At 50.4% G+C, this 15,820-nt stretch overlaps 1 protein-coding gene across 12 annotated transcripts in view; it reads left to right on the forward strand.

Moving 5' to 3' along the window:
• Window positions 1–15,820, forward strand: part of NCOR2 (nuclear receptor corepressor 2) — a 415,012-nt gene that overhangs the window by 277,443 nt on the left and 121,749 nt on the right. For 9 of the 12 annotated variants that reach the window (XM_029056817.2, XM_029056782.2, XM_029056826.2 and 6 more), the window contains 3 exons: window positions 4,567–4,739; window positions 6,929–7,022; window positions 9,586–9,764. In XM_029056817.2, the coding sequence (XP_028912650.1) occupies window positions 4,567–4,739; window positions 6,929–7,022; window positions 9,586–9,764 (446 nt within the window). The remainder of the gene's footprint in view (window positions 1–4,566; window positions 4,740–6,928; window positions 7,023–9,585; window positions 9,765–15,820) is intronic. The other 3 variants (XM_029056799.2, XM_029056861.2, XM_029056882.2) reach the window with 1 other exon arrangement.

Genomic DNA, 15,820 nt, shown 5'->3' on the forward strand with positions numbered 1-15,820 from the left:
GAAATGACTCACAAACATCTAGAAATAGGGAGTGGAAAAGGCACTGAAAGGTCACCCCTTGAGTCACGCCAAAGACAAAGTCTTGGGGAATGTACTTCTGGAGGCAGCAGCGCTGCCAGGTCAATAGGACACAAGCCGATGGCCAGGTTGGCCTGTGGAGCTGCATTCTGGCCCAGCCTGGTCTGGGAGTAGCCTGAGTGATGCAGAGTTTTCGCTCCATGGCTCTCGAGAAGCTCCCGGAGACAGAGTAAACTTCCAAATGGAAAGATTTGGCTCTCTGGTGGGCCAACACCAAGGCTGGGTGATAAATGGATTTGTTGCATGTTAGGATGAGGGGGCACCTACCGGAACCTGAAAGGGACAACCTCCAACCAACCCCACGAGAGAGATTCCTTCTCTGGGGATGGGTGGTTGACTTTTGGGTCTCGTTACCGCAGGAAGGCGTGGCAGAAAATATCAATAGGTATAGGAAGGATTGGAATAAATGGAGGTTGTAGTGGATGATAGAAGGGGAGAAGTTTAGGGTATTCAAATGGTATATCTTTGAATGAAGGTGGGGATAGTAATAATAGTAATCATTCATTCATTGAATTGTATTTATTGAACATTTACTCTTTGCAGAACACCATACTAAGCTCTTGGGGAAGTACAATATACCAATAAACAGACACATTCCCTGCCCACAATGAGCTCATGCTCTAGAGGGGAAGACAAACATTAATATAAATAAATAATTTACAAGTGTGTTCATAAGTGGTGTGGGGCTGGGATGGGGGGATGAGTAAAGGGAGCAAGTCAGGGCAGTGCAGAAAGGAGTGGGAAGAAAAGAAAGGAAGGCTTAGTCAGAGAAGGCCTCTTGGAGGAGACGTGCCTTCAATAAGGCTTGAAAGAGGGGAGAGTCTTTGTCGGATAAGAGGAGGGAGAGCATGCCAGGCCAGAGGCAAGATGTGGGCAAGAGATCAGCGGTGAGATAGACAAGATTGAGGTACAGTGAGAAAGTTAGCATTAGAGGAACAAAGAGTGCAGACAGTGTTGTAATAGGAGAATAATAATGATGATGGCATTTATTAAGCACTTACTATATGCAAAGCACTGTTCTAAGTGCTGGAGAGGATACAAGGTGATCAGGTTGTCCCATGTGGGACTCACAGTCCTAATCCCCATTTTACAGATGAGAAAACTGAGGCGCAGAGAAGTTAAGTGACTTGCCCAAAGTCACAGCGCTGACAAGTGACTGAGCCGGGATTTGAACCCATGACCTCTGACTCCCAAGCCCGTGCTCTTTCCACTGTGCCACACTGCTTCTGAATAGCGAGGTGAGGTAGGAGGGGGTGACAAGTTTTTGCTTGATGCGGAGGTGGATGGTTAATCACTGGTGTTTCTTGAGGAGTGGGGAAACATGGCCTGAAAGTTTTTGTAGAAAAATTGTCCAGGCAACAGAGTGAAGTGTGGACTGGAGTAGGGAGAGACAGGAGTCTGGGAGGTCAGGAAAGAGGCTGCTACAGTAATGAAGGTGGAAGAGGATAAGTGATTGGATTAATGTGGTAGCAATTTTGATGGAGAGGAAAGGGCAGATTTTAGAGATGTGAAGGTGGAACCGACAGTATTTAATGATGGATTGAATATGGGGGTTGAATGAGAGGGAAGAGTCAAAGATAATGCCAAGGTTACAGGCTTGTGAGACAGGAAGCATGGTGGTGCTGTCTAAAGTGGTAGGAAAGTCAGGGGGAGGACAGCGTTTGGGTGGGAAGATAAGAAGTTCTGTTTTAGATATGTTGTTTGAGTTGACAAGAGGACATCCAAGTAGAAATGTCTTGAAGGCAGGAGGAAATGCAGTTCTGCAGAGGGAGATAGATCAGGACAGGAGATGTAGATTTGGGTATCATCCGCATAGAGGAAATAGTTGAAGCCATGAGTGAATGAGTTCTCTAAGGTAGTGGTTGTGGATGGAGAATGGCCGGGGACCCAGAACTGAACAATGAGGGATGCCCACAGTTAGGGGGTGGGAGGCAAAGGAAGAGCCCTCGAAAGAGACTGAGAATGAACAGCCAGAGATATAGGAGTAGAACCAGGAGAGGACAGTGTCAGTAAAACTAAGGTTGGGCAATATTTCCAGGAGGAGGTGATCTACAGTGTATAATTGTGGTATTTTTTAAGGGTTTACCATGTGCCAGGCACTGAACTAAGACTGTAAGCCCGTCAAACGGCAGGGACTGTCTCTATCTGTTGCCGACTTGTTCATCCCAAGCGCTTAGTACAGTGCTCTGCACATAGTAAGCGCTCAATAAATACTATTGAATGAATGAATGAATGAATGAATGAATGAATGAACTTAAGGAGATGCAAGCTAATTAGGTTGGACATAGTCCTTGTCCTACATAGGGCTCACAGTCTTAATCCCCATTTTACAGATGAGGTGACTGAGGCACACAGTAGATAAGTGACAGAACTGGGATTAAAGCACAGGTCCTTCTGACTCCCAGGTCCACGCTCTATCCCTAGGCCACACTGCTTCTGCAGAGCGGCTCTCCCATCGCTCCTCCCAGTATGTCTGGGGACCCTGATAGGGATCGAACATTAGGCTAGTGGACCCAGTTTGATATTTTTTTCTGTTTTTACAAATGTATTGCCCAGCCCGTCTTCATTCACTTCCTTTCCCTCCTGTCAATTCCTACCTTTTGACAGTTCTCTGCTTACCAGCTCCTGGACCAGGAGAAGGGAAAGGAATGAAAAGGAAGTTTTAGAACAAGTTCTCCTTTGCCAGAAGTTCAGGTGGATGGGAAAGGGCAGACTTGGAGCTACTGGTAAAAAGGAAGCGTCTGGATTAGCTGAAGCTTTCCCGTGTCCCTCCTGCTCATCTCCACCTCACCATCCTCAAGGACACTTGGTTAGCTCTTCTGCAGCTTCCAGGGACCCGCTCTCACTCTGGTCCTCTCCTTCTTTCCCAGATGTGAGCCTCTTGGGGTCTGGTGCCTAGCCTTGGCTCAAGCTTCCGTTGTGGTTGGCAGAGGAGAATGCCTGGCTCCTCAGGGATTACTCGAGGGGTTTTCCACTCCTGTGGGTTTCTTTCTTTCTTGTTCCTCTGTTGGCTAGCGGGCACACCCAGGTGGGGAAAACCCCAAGAAGAAGCAGAAGGACTTTTATTTTGTCAGGGTGTTGGTGCTGCTTGGCTCTCTGGTGGCAGAATGCCAGCTGCTGTCAAGTTGGCGAAACATCCAGCTTGTGAGCTGCTGGGCATTGGACTCCTGGCTCCTGCTCTGCTGGGACATGGCTGGAGCCCATTCTGTTCCTATGGGTATTCACTTAAATGATCACACCTTCACGTCTGGCTAGAATCCCCTCTCCTTCCTCCTCCCCCCTCTCCCTTCCCCACTCTTTGCTATCTCTCACTTCTCTATCCTTTTCCCCATCTCCCCTTTCCCCCCTTTTCCCCTCTTCCTTCTTCCCCTCACCCCTTATGCCTTTCCCCAGATGAAAAGAAATTCTTTTTGTCATTTTGGAGCAGCAAGGTGGAGCCTCTGAAGCCTAATCAGTCAATCGTATTTATTGAGCACTTACTGTGAGCAGAGTTCTGTACTAATCATTTTGGAGGGTACAGTATAACAAAAGTTGGTAGACATGTTCTCTGCTCACAGGAGATTATAGTTTAGAGGAGGAGACAGACATGAAAAATCCATTACAGATATGTACATAAGTGCTGTGGGGCTGAGGATGGGGTGAATATTAAATGCTTAAAGGGTTCAGATTCAAGTGCAAGAGCAACACAGAAGGGAGAGGGAGTAATTTGGTGTAACATCTCAAGTTAAAGTCCTGGGTATACTTCCCCCTTTCCTTCTGTCTTGAAAGTGTCTTACTGACACAACTAACTCTTGCAGAAGGCCAGGGGTGGTGGTGGTCTTACGAGATAGATGGGGGAAGACCAGTCCAGAGAGCAAGGGAGAGGGGTGGGCCCTGCAGATAGTCGAGTTCATCCCATCACGGCTCTGGGAAGTCAGTCGTTCTCCAGGAGGCTGTGGCATGCCCTGCCGCCTGCTGGGCACCAGAGTGTGTATGTGTGTGTGTGTGTTTGGGTTTGTGGGTGAGAGTCTAGGTGGGTGTGTGGTTGAGTTCTCATTTTGTTGTTGCTTGGGTTGGAAGTTTTTGGAGTGGGGCATAGTTTGTATGAGGCGTTGCCAAGGAACTAGAAGAGAGCCTTTTTTGAAGGTTGGATTCCACCAAAGTAGAGTTCCCCTGAAATAACTAACTGTGCTGGACACCATCTGGCATTTTTTGAAAGACAATGCCCCTTCCTCCTGTGACGCTGGACCCGGATCATTCCTCTGTCAGGCTTGAGCCCCAGGCCGCCACCACTAGTCCTACAGATGGAGGTGGGCAGGGAAACCCAGTCCCTTCCCACCGGGCTTCCAGCTACTGTGGAGCTGGGCTTGGGGTCGGGGTTGCTATCTGGTAGGGGAGGGAAAGACCGGGGTGGTGCTGAGGTCCATGGCTGGTTCTCAGAGAACCTCTCTTTCTGCCTCTCTCTCTGCCTGTCTTTCTGACTCTCTTCTGTTTCCTCGGCCCTTTCAGGAACAGAAGTTTTGCCAGCGGTATGACCAGCTGATGGAAGCCTGGGAAAAGAAAGTGGAGCGCATTGAAAACAACCCTCGGCGCCGGGCAAAAGAGAGCAAAGTGCGAGAGTACTATGAGAAGCAGTTCCCAGAGATCCGGAAGCAGAGGGAGCTGCAAGAGCGCATGCAGAGGTGAGGAGAGATGGAGCCAGGAGGGGCCTGGGGCCAGGATGGGTGGGTGGACCGCCAACAAAGTACGGAAGGAAAGAGGGCACTGTGTCAGGACTGGTCTTGGTTTTCGATTGCGGCTTGAAGTGGGGGAGAGTTTGAAGAGCATGCAAGACTGAGTCTGCCCCTCTGCCTGGGAGAGAGCTTAGATGATGATGTGTAAATTCATGAGAACTGAATGAGCCAGCAGATCTTTTATCTCTCCCCTCCTTCCACTTTAATAGGTGTGGGGTGAGGGGGGGAGGGGCACAAGAAAGAGAAAGGATTTCCCAGGGATCCTTTGGTGAGAACTTCCAGCTGGCCCAAGTCCCTTCCTGTGCCCCCACATCATTGTCAGTCAAGCCTCATAATGCAGCCCCAAGCCCTGTCCTCCCCATCATCTCTCCCCCTGGCCACTGATGCCGGCCTCCTGGACAAGTCTGGATCTCCCACAGCGCCAGATTTTTACGTGCAGTGCTGCAAGACTGCAGCAGGGTAGAGGTGGCCTTTTGACGGAAGACAGAGATTGAGGCACCCCTAGTTGTCTGTGGGCCGAGTCCTTTCAGGAAGGGGCGGGGGTGGTTTGTTGACTTCTCTGATATTGTGTAAAAAAAAAAATGACCCATACACCTGTACCACCATCTGAAAGCTCCTGAGCCTGTGCTGGATCCGATGACTGTAGCAATCCATGCTGAATGGAGCTTCACAGAAACTACTCTGGGCAGCTGAAACCCAGGTTATATGGGTGGGGATTCCAGACCACTGTGTTTCATTTTGGAAAATGACCTTGAGGGTGATCTGAAGCTTTGGTGAGCTCAGCAGAACGGGCACCATCTTCAAAGGGGAGCTGGGGAATGAGGCTGAGCTGGATACCAAGGTGTCAGCAAGTAAAGTCACCAGATTATATGCAGCAGGTCATGGTGAGGTGGGATTGGCTCTCTGTTCTGGCTCTCCCTCCCTACTCCCTCTGTCTCCCTCTGTGGAGAGACGGCTAACCTGAGGCCTTTCGAGAAGGTTTATGCTTTTCTGCCTCCAAGCCCAAGACACCAGTTGAAGCTGGTTCCTGCTCACCATGTGCACTTACCTGAGGTGTGCAGGACATGGCTGTTCTGGCCTGGGATGTGCCAGTGTGTTCCTGTCTCTCCTTGGGGTGCCCCAAGGATGGGTCTGAAGGGTGGTTGTTCCGGTGTGGCCCGGGGTCAGGCTTTGGCTCAGCTCGGGTTTTAGCTGTAGTGCAGTGATCTGCACACGGTAAATGCTCCATACATGTGGTTGATTGATTGACTGATGAACTGGTGCACCAGGACGGCCCGGGTTAATGTGAGGAAATGAGCAAACATGGCTACTCCGTGATGGTCAGCAAAAGCCCCCAAGCCCCCACGTGGAGTGGCCTGGGCCCTGCATTGGGATCCAGCTCAGGGATACGGAGAGGAAAAGCGAGGCAGTGTGGGAGCCCGGAGGCTGAGGGGGAAGGTGGGAAAGGAAGCAGGGGCTGGGGGACGGAACAGCGGGTCTGGAGAGCTCAGCTGGGTTGTGGGGAGACCGGCTGGGGCAGTTAGACAACAGATAAATTCCTAGAGGTGACAGCTGAAGGGCAAAACTCAGCCAATGATTGCTGACCCCTTCTCTCCTTAGCACTGCCTGCCATTTCCTCTCTTCTCTGCTCCTCTTTTGTCTTCCTGATGCATCTTTCTCCACCTTCCCCAACCTTTGTGGCTGTTTCGCTGGCAAGGCGGCCAGGGAAATAGAGGAAGTGGAAGTGGCAGACCACAAAGGACTCCCAGGGAGTAGCTCTGGGCACATTTATGCTTGCAGGGCAGGACAGGAAGCTGTATGCTTGTGGCCTAGAACGGGCTCCCAGGCTGATGGGTCCATCCCTCTCTGCCAGGGGGCCCTGACTGTGGGGGCCATAGAACTCAGGAGTTGGCACCTCCCTCCTCCCAGCCCCCACCAAGGCTGAGCTCTGCCAGTCAATCGTATTTGTTGAGCCTTACTGTGAGCAGCAATTGAGAGAGTATAATATAAGAGCTGGTAGACAGGTTCCTGCCTGCGACCTCACTTCCTGTCTGGGGAAGGTCCCGGGCCCGGTCATCCTTGGCGGCTCTGAAAGAGACGGGGATGTACCCTGTACAGCAGAGAGCCTGTTTCTCAGTGTCGCCTGTGCCATTTCCCAGCAGGGTAGGACAGAGGGGCAGCGGGCTCTCCATGTCAGCTGCACGCAGTGAACACGAAGTGTCTGAGATCATCGATGGACTCTCGGAGCAGGAGGTGAGATCACAGCATGGTTTTTCCAAACCTCAGCTTCTCCCCTTCAGCCTCTCGTCCTCAGCCTCTCTACCTCATCCTTGCCCCTCAATCTCCCTCCTCAGTCTCCCTCTCAGACTCCCCTCCAGCCTCCCCCAGCCAGTCTCATCTATTCAGTTTTCCCCCTCAGCCTCTTTTTTTTTTCTCAAATGATATTTCTCAAGCACTTCCTATGTACCAGGCACTGTACTATGCTCTGGGGTATATACAAGATAAGTTGGACACAGTCCATGTCCCACATGGGGCTCGCAGTCTTACTCACCATTTTACAGATGAGGTCACTGAGGCACAGAGAAGTGTAGTAACTTTCCCAAGGTCACACAGCAGACAAGTGGCAGAGCCAGGATTAGAATCTGGGTCCTTCTGACTCTCAGGCCCATGCTCTATCCACTAGGCTATACTGCTTCTCTTTCAGCCTCCTCCTCAGCCTTCCGTCTCTTCAGTTACCCAGTTTCCTGCCTCTGGGTTCACTGCTCCCTTAGCAGTCTTGTCTGCAGGGATCTCTATAAAGCTGAAGGAATTGTTGGTAGAATTTGATGACCCTGAGCATTGCTGACATGGTTGTGGGGCACATGTTGGGACTGGGACAGATGGACAGTCCTGGAGGCTGGGCCTGAAGGTTAGCCGGAGGTTAAGCAGAGGCACCCTGGGGGCAGCTCAGGCCCATCACAATGGATGTTTGGCTGCCTACCAGGGCCAGGCAAGTCCCATAACTGCTGCCAGTTACATCCCAGACTGGCACGGTTTGGGGGGATGCTGAGCAGGCAGGTTCTGTGGTCTGGAGGCCAGATTCTCTCAAGAATAAGAGCCAGGCCTGCAAGCGGGTTAAATGATACCAGCCCCTGCAGCATTCACCTTGAGGGGACCGATCCCACCTGGGTCTCACTTCTCCCGTGCCTCTCCCCTAACCCCCGCCCCCACCAACACACACACTCACACAACCCACACCCGCACACACACAATCCTCCCACCCAGAACCTGCCTCTTTGTTGACCCGGCCTTGGAAATCAACTACCGGCCAGGAAAGAACAGTAGGTAAGAGAGGTTACGTCCTTGAAGAGCCCCTTGTTTCTCCATGGCTTGGGTGCCATCTGCCCACCATGACCCCCGCAACCCCACCCTGTGCCAGGGCTTCTCCAGTCAGCTGCTCCATATCGCAAAAGTATTCTCCGATTCCCTGACAACATTCTATCCCAAATCAGTGTGAAAACACAAGTTATGGATGAATTGACTCTGTGTTGTGTGGGTGATCCTTCTGATCCCAGAGGAAAAAAGGGATCAGACAGATCTTCTTTGCTGTGAGTCTGCTCCCCCCCTGGAAGTGGATGAGTAGTTCCAGAGAAGTATCGAATCAAGCTGAAAGAGCCCTGAATCAGGTTCAATAATGACGATCCACTTTTGGGTGCACTTGCCTTGAAAAATTTTATTTCAGTTTTTGAACCACCTTTACTCCCAAAGAGGTGAAGACATGCATTTGGCCATTGGTCTTAGGGCAGGAGATGGTGGGATAAGAAGATGTCAGAGGAGATCTGCCCAAGAAATTACCACCCCCCGGATCTAAGGCTCCAAGGCCGGCCTTCTGTGAAAGGGTTTTGGCCTCGGGAACTGGGAGCATGGAGACCTGGGATTGGACCCATAGATCAAGGGAATCTCACAGGGGTGGATGACGGGCGGGTTTGAAGACGAGAAGGAGGAAGAGCTAGCTAAGAACTTGCCCATGAGCTGGCCTGACCTCTGACCTCCCCCTGAGAGTCACAGTGGAGAGGAGGAATGTGCTCATCCCACAGGAACCCCTTGAGAGACCAGGGAGCATTGTGGGAACCCCATCTGGGCCGAACGCTGTTCTAGGCTGCCCCGCTTGTGTCCCCCTGCCCTCGAGGGTGGGGGTAATCCATCAGCTCCAATGTCCCCATTCCTCCCACCCCTCCTTCCTCCCCCACAGTCACAGAGAGTTAAAGGGGAGGGGGAACAGTCCTCCTCCTTACCTGTCAAATGTCAGGAACCATGGGGAGTTTCCCATTTCCTTCCCTCCTTTCCTCCAGTGACCTTGAGACCTGGCCCCTTCCATCACCCCTGCCAGGGCAGGTGTGAGTCCTTCCCCAACTCCCTCACACACCCCCAACCCCCTTCCCAGGCAGTTATCCTGGAGCAGATGTGCCCCAGCCCTTGTCCCCAGAGCTTGGGTGGTCAGGGCTGCAGGCCCTGGGGCCAGCTTGGTTCACAACCCTTGGATTTATTTCCAAATTGGAGAAGAATTGTTTCCCTCCTGACAGAGATAAGGCAGCAGCTCCTTTCAGCTTTTAATTTATGATTCCATCTACAATAAACCTGTCTCTCGTGCTGGCCTTTAAATCCTCCTTTTTTTCCTCCACCAGCACGGGTCTCGCTTTTTCATGATTATTCTCTGACTTTGATTTTGATCTATTTTTTTTTCTCCCTCTGAACATCTGTACTCACTACGTCTCCCCTGGGCTGCTTCAGGCTGACTGGTGTGTATTTTCTTTGCCTCTTGTGGCTCTTCCCCCAGAATTTGGAGAAGCAGATGCGTCAGCTGGCCGTGATCCCTCCCATGCTTTACGATGCAGACCAACAACGCATCAAGTTCATCAACATGAATGGGCTCATGGATGACCCGATGAAAGTCTACAAGGACCGGCAGGTCATGAATATGTGGAGTGAGCAAGAGAAGGAGACATTTCGGGAAAAGTAAGTTAGACTTAATAATAATAATTATGGTGCTTCTTAAGTGTTTACTGTGTGCCAGGCACTGTTCTAAGTGCTGGGGTAGATACAAGTTAACCAGGTTGGATAAAGTCCCTGTCCCAAGAGGAGCTCACACTATTAATCCCCTTTGTGCAGATGAAGTAAATGAAACCCAAAAAAGGTTAAGTGACTTGCCCAAGGTCACACAGCAGACATTTGGTGGAGTTGGGGTTAGAACCCAGGCCCTTCTGACTCCCAGGCCAAGCTCTATCCACTACGCCACGCTGCTTCTCTGAAATGTTAAACATAAGAGATGCCTCCTTCCTACTTGGGGATCTCCAAACCTGGTGACCTTCAGTAATGGGGTCTTTGCCTGAGCCCTTGTTAATATTAAGTAAGTGGGATATTGGTGGACGAGTCTAAGCGAAACCAAAAACCTGTCTAGATATCTCACTTGTAGAGCAGTGATGGATTCCTCAAATGGTCCCCCCAGATTTGATGTTTTTTCCCTGGGATGGGTAATGGAGTCCAGAGCCTTGATCCAAGGAGGAAACACATATGGATTAGCGTATTGTTTCACAATCATTGGTGGAGATCAAACTGAGAATTCTCTCTGCTCCTTTGGGATGTCAATATGTTCATCCATTTGGAGTTGGGTGGGAACGGTCTGCTGTAACCCCCACCACTCTACTTCCAGTGAGTTTCAGGTGTGCTGACCCTAATTGTTTGGAATCATCCCTTTTCCCTTATGAAGCCCTTCACTGCATCTCTACCTGTTACGAAGCAGGGTGGCTCAGTGGAAAGAGCACGGGCTTTGGAGTCAGAGGTCATGGGTTCGAATTCCGACTCAGCCACTTATCAGCTGTGTGACTTTGGGCAAGTCACTTAACTTCTCGGTGCCTCAGTTACCTCATCTGTAAAATGGGGATGAAGACTGTGAGCCCCACGTGGGACAACCTGATTCCCCTGTGTCTACCCCAGCGCTTAGAACAGTGCTCGGCACATAGTAAGCGCTTAACAAATACCAACATCATCATCATCATCATCATCATCAGCTAAGTGGGCCAAGAGAGTCTGAGTGACTGACCCAGCAGACCTTGACTCAGCCAGTGGAAGTCAAACGATTTCCTTCAGGGTAGAGATCACCAGACACAAACTTCATTCTGCTTTCTTTTTGTTGGGTTCCCTTTAAAGTGGTTTATCTTTTGAGTTTGTTTAGGGGACAGTTGTTTGTGTTGAGCCAGTTCAAATGGGCCAGTGAACAGTGGGTTCAAAGGGTTTAGTGATCAGAGGTTCCTTATCTTCCCTGAAGATAAAACACAAGGAAATGGGCTTACACCACTGAGGGGGATGTAGGTTGGAGGTTGGGGGAGATACAGGTTTGAGGAAAGCAAGAACTTTCTGATACTTGGAACCCTGGAAAAGACCTCCAAGGAAGGCACAGACACTGGCTTTCCTTGTCTTTGAGATTAACACGTTCATATATAACTCATATATATCCTCCTCAAGAATGGTTTGGCCCTGCTTGGAGGCAGGGGGATGGACTAGTTGACCTTGAGTTCCTGTGATTGGATAATCTATAGAGAAGCAGCATGGCATAGTGGATAGAGCACGGGCCTGGGAATCAGAAGATCATGGGTTCCAATCCCAGCTCTGTCACTTGTCTGCTGTGTGACCTTGGGCAAGTCACATCACTTCCTCTGTGCCTGTTACCTCATCTGTAAAATGGGGATTGAGACTGTGACTGTGTCTAACCCGATTTGCTTGTATCCACCCCAGCACTCAGTACAGTGCCTGGCACATAGTAAGTAAGCCCTTAACAAATACTTCTATTATTGTTATTATTATCGTTGATATATTGCCAACAGTCCTCCTCACCCCCCAGGTCCTTCTCTCTTCACCATGAAAATCAAATCCATCAACAGCCCTTCTGTCCCCAAACTCCCTGCTCAGTGAGGCATGAGAGCAGCACACATACAGGAGGACTTAGAACACCAGTTGCAGAAGTATAAAACAAAAAATATGTACTCTGACCTTTTCCAAGCATCTCCCAGCCAGCCAGAGGGCCAACTCCCAGTGTCTACACAAGTTAGTGGCTACTTTGCAGGGTACAGAGCAAGTTGGCATTGCTCAGTTACCAGTGTATTTGTCTGTGAACCGAGGGTTCCGCCTGCCTACATCGATGAAAGCCGCAGTGTTTTGTGGCTTCCCAGTCCCACCCCTCCCCAGCACCACCCATATTCACTGGCAGGATTTCTGAAGTGACCCAATGGCGGGAGGCCGTCATTGGCTATAGAGAGACCAGATGGAAACAAGGGAATTCAGCCATAGTATGAGGAGAAATTGAGGAGGGAGCCAGAGTTTAGGCAAGAGTGTGTGCGATCTTTGGAAAGCTGTGGAAGAAATGGGAATTAGAGAAAATGCTCTTTTTTTTTTTTGAGGGATGAGTATTTCCTCCCTTAAGGACTGACTTAGTGATTTCAGACTGAACCAAAGTGTCAACGATGCCCCCCCTCTTCTGCAGCTTCTGGTAGGTCGCCTGGTGGCATTTTTGGATCATCTCTTGGTTATAAAGCCTGGGATTAGGTGAAGAGGGGGCAAGGGATACCTTGACAAAAGGTCAAAATTCAGAAATGAACCAGGAAGGATTATCGTGTTCCATGATGGAGCTTTGACCTGCAAAATGTTGCGCAAACCAGTTCTAAAGCCCCAGCCACCCTTTAACCAAGCTCCTCAAGGACAGGGATCCTGTCTCTTTTTTTTCTTTTAATGGTATTTGCCAAGCACTGTTCTAAACACTGGGGTAGATACAAGCTAATCAGGTTGGACGCAGTCCCTGTCCCACATGGGTCTCACAGTCTTAATCCACATTTTACAGATGAGGGAGGTGAGGCCCAGAAAAGTGAAGTGACTTGCCCAGGGTCACACAGAAGACAAGTGGAAGAGCTGGGACTAGAACCCAGATCCTTCTGACTCCCAGGCCCGTGCTGCATCCACTAAGCCACGCTGCTGTCTTCTTACTCTGGTGTACTCTACCAAGCACTTAGTCCAGCACGCCACACACAGTAAGCATTCAGTCAATACTACTGATTGATTGACTGGTTGATTGAGGAAGGAAGGCACTGCTTTTGTCAGTGATCACTCTTGGAGTTTCGGTGTATGGCGTTTTCTGAACCTAGCAATTCTAGGTCACTAGGCATTACAAGTGTGATCATCTGTGGTCACACAGCTAGAGAAGGTGGCAGAGGAAGAGGGAGACCCCATCCGTTCCCTAGCAGAACGTATATTCTACTGGGGAGGAAGACCTACCCAAATTGCTTTTCTGTCGCCTTAGTGTCTATGGCAGAGGCGGAAGAATAGAACATACCCCAATTCATCAGAAACCCAACAACAGAAACTGAAAACATTGATTTGCAATCATATTCCTAAATGCTCCCGAGGGTTAGCCAGCATGATGGGAGTCTGCTTAATCCGAGATGGGCCAGGATGGTTTTAGTAAAAGTTTGAAGGACTGCTGTATTGTTATACTGTACTCTCCCAAGCTCGTAGTACAGGGCTCCTTACACAGTAAGGGCTCAGTAAATACGATTGACAGACAAGGGCAAAGCATTATGGGAGTTCTGGAAGATACAAGAAGCAGCATGGGGTAGTCAATAGAGCATGGGCCTAGTCCTAGTCCCGGATCCGCCACTCGTCTCCTGTGTGACCTTGGGCAACTTCTCTGTGCCTCAGTTCCCTCATCTATAAACAATGGGGATTAAGAATGTGAACCTTATGTGGGACATGGACTGTGTCCAATCTGATTACCTTGTATCTACCCCAGTGCTTAAAACAGTTCCTGGCACATAGTAAGTGCTTGACAGATACCATAAAAATAAAAATACAACCTTTTCGGGGCCAGAAAGGGGTGGCGATGGTGTGGGATCCTGTCTTTGAGGATCATCACTCTAGAGTTCCCCATTCCCCATCTCCCCCAGCCCAGTGTGGTTGCCGCCATTTAAAAGCCAGACCACGTTGAGGAGCATTGATGGGAGGGGGAGGCGGGGCTTTGGAATAAAGAGGCAGACAGAGTCGCCCTGGGGGAGGTGAGCTCACTGGAGTAGGGCAGCAGGCCTTAGGGGTGGGAAGGCAGGGAGGCTGTTGCCAGGCAGGAATCCAGATTTGTTTTCTGTTTCATCTTGATGGTGGCCTATGGAAAGATGGAGAGAAGGCAAGTAGACTGGCTAATGCGAGAAAGGGTCTGGAAGCTCCTTCCTCGGACCACGAATCACCAGGGCAGAAGGCCACTTGTCAGCTGTGTGACTGTGGGCAAGTCACTTAACTTCTCTGTGCCTCAGTTACCTCATCTGTAAAATGGGGATTAAGACTGTGAGCCCCACGTGGGACAACCTGATACCCCTGTGTCTACCCCAGCGCTTAAAACAGTGCTCTGCACATAGTAAGCGCTTAACATATACCAACATTATTAAGGCTCTCTGGGGAAAGGACCACCCCCCCCCCACCATCAAATCTCCGCAGGGCCCTTGGTTTCAAGGGAGAGGTCAGTGATCTAGAAATGGCCTAAGTCGAGACACCTGGTAGTTGAATTTTTTGGCAGGAGAGTTCAGCCCTGCCTCCCTTCCTGACAGGCTGTCCAACAGAGCTGCCAGGGCTGGGTGGGGAGGGGATGGAGGAAGCAGGGTAGCTATTCTGGGCAAGAGGAAAGTGACTACAAGAAATGACCAGGCTGATAGTAGATTGCATCTGTTTCCATTTGTTCAAATGAATGAAAGTGAGAAGGCTGTAAATGGAGAGAGAGGAAAAAAAAGGGAAAGAAGGAAAAAGAAAAGCGAGAAAAGGTTGGGGGCTGGGGGTTACTCCTCATTAGTCCAGTCACCTTTGTCCAAGGGAAAAGTTGCTGGAGGCTCATCAGCCTTGCTGTTTCGGAGGTGATGGAGGCTGCAGGGCAGGGGGTTGGAGTTCTTTGGCAAACACCGCACACCTGAATCCCCTCGACCCTGAGCTGGCTTGGCACAGGACATGGTGAGTCAGAGTATTTAGGCAGGCAGCCAGTTGGTGTCCCTGCCTGGAAGTGTGAGGTCGTGAGGGGCCCTGGCCCCCGGGTCCTGGCAGGCATGGCGCACTAAAGAGAATGGCCTAGTCGAGCCTTCCCGGCAGGGGGAGGGGGCTGCCGGGGGGGGGAGAAACACAAGGAACATCCGGGTTTTAAGTTACTAGATTTGATCCCGGAAGTGCAGCCTTTCCCAGGGAAAAGCAGCATATTCCACCCGGCACCGGTCCTGATGACATTTTAGCTCTGCCCGGTGATTTCCTAGTAATTCCTCAGTACTTAACAGTAATTGGAGCCAATTTTTCCTTCCTTAGCCTCATTCTCTCTCTCTCTTCCCCTCCCTCTTCCCCCTCTCTTCCTGTCTCTTTCCCTGGCAGGCTTTCTCGTCTCTCACTCTTTCAGTCTGTCTCTGTCACCCCTTTTTTGTCTCATTCTCGTTGTTCTCCTCCCACACACCTTTTCTTCCTCTCCTCCCCCTTCCCGTTTATAGTAAAGTTGCCCTTCTCCCGCCTCATCCTCCTTTGAAGAGTGCCAGAGATTTTGGCAGCAGCCATGGAATAATGACTCCTCTGCCAATGATCTCATTGATCCGACTGCCTTAGGCAGCGGCCAGACCTATCTCTTGGGAGAACTGGAACTCGTTTTCAAACTTCCTCAGCCTGCCCTTCCTCTCCCCCTGCACCCTCGCCTCCCCCACCCCGTTCCCCTCTCGGATCTCCACCCCCATCCCCAAACCAGGTCCTGAAAATGCCCAGACTAGAAGCTCGGGGCAGCGGGTGTGTTTCCCTCAGCTCTTGCCTGCCTCCAGGCCCACAGTAAAAGACGAAAACTGAATAGGCTAAATAAAATGTTCTCATCTTTCCTGGAAGCTGCCTTAGCAGGACAAACAAATATTTTTTCAAACGAGCTGAAGCGAATGAGTCACTTTGAGGAACACCCTTTCTCGCTCCTCTTCCGTCCCTCCACCCTCGCCAGCACTCGCCGCCCGACCCCCAGTCGGATCTCCCAC

The sequence above is a fragment of the Ornithorhynchus anatinus genome, chromosome 2, assembly GCF_004115215.2.
Source record: "Ornithorhynchus anatinus isolate Pmale09 chromosome 2, mOrnAna1.pri.v4, whole genome shotgun sequence".
Classification (NCBI taxonomy): Eukaryota; Metazoa; Chordata; class Mammalia; order Monotremata; family Ornithorhynchidae; genus Ornithorhynchus; species Ornithorhynchus anatinus.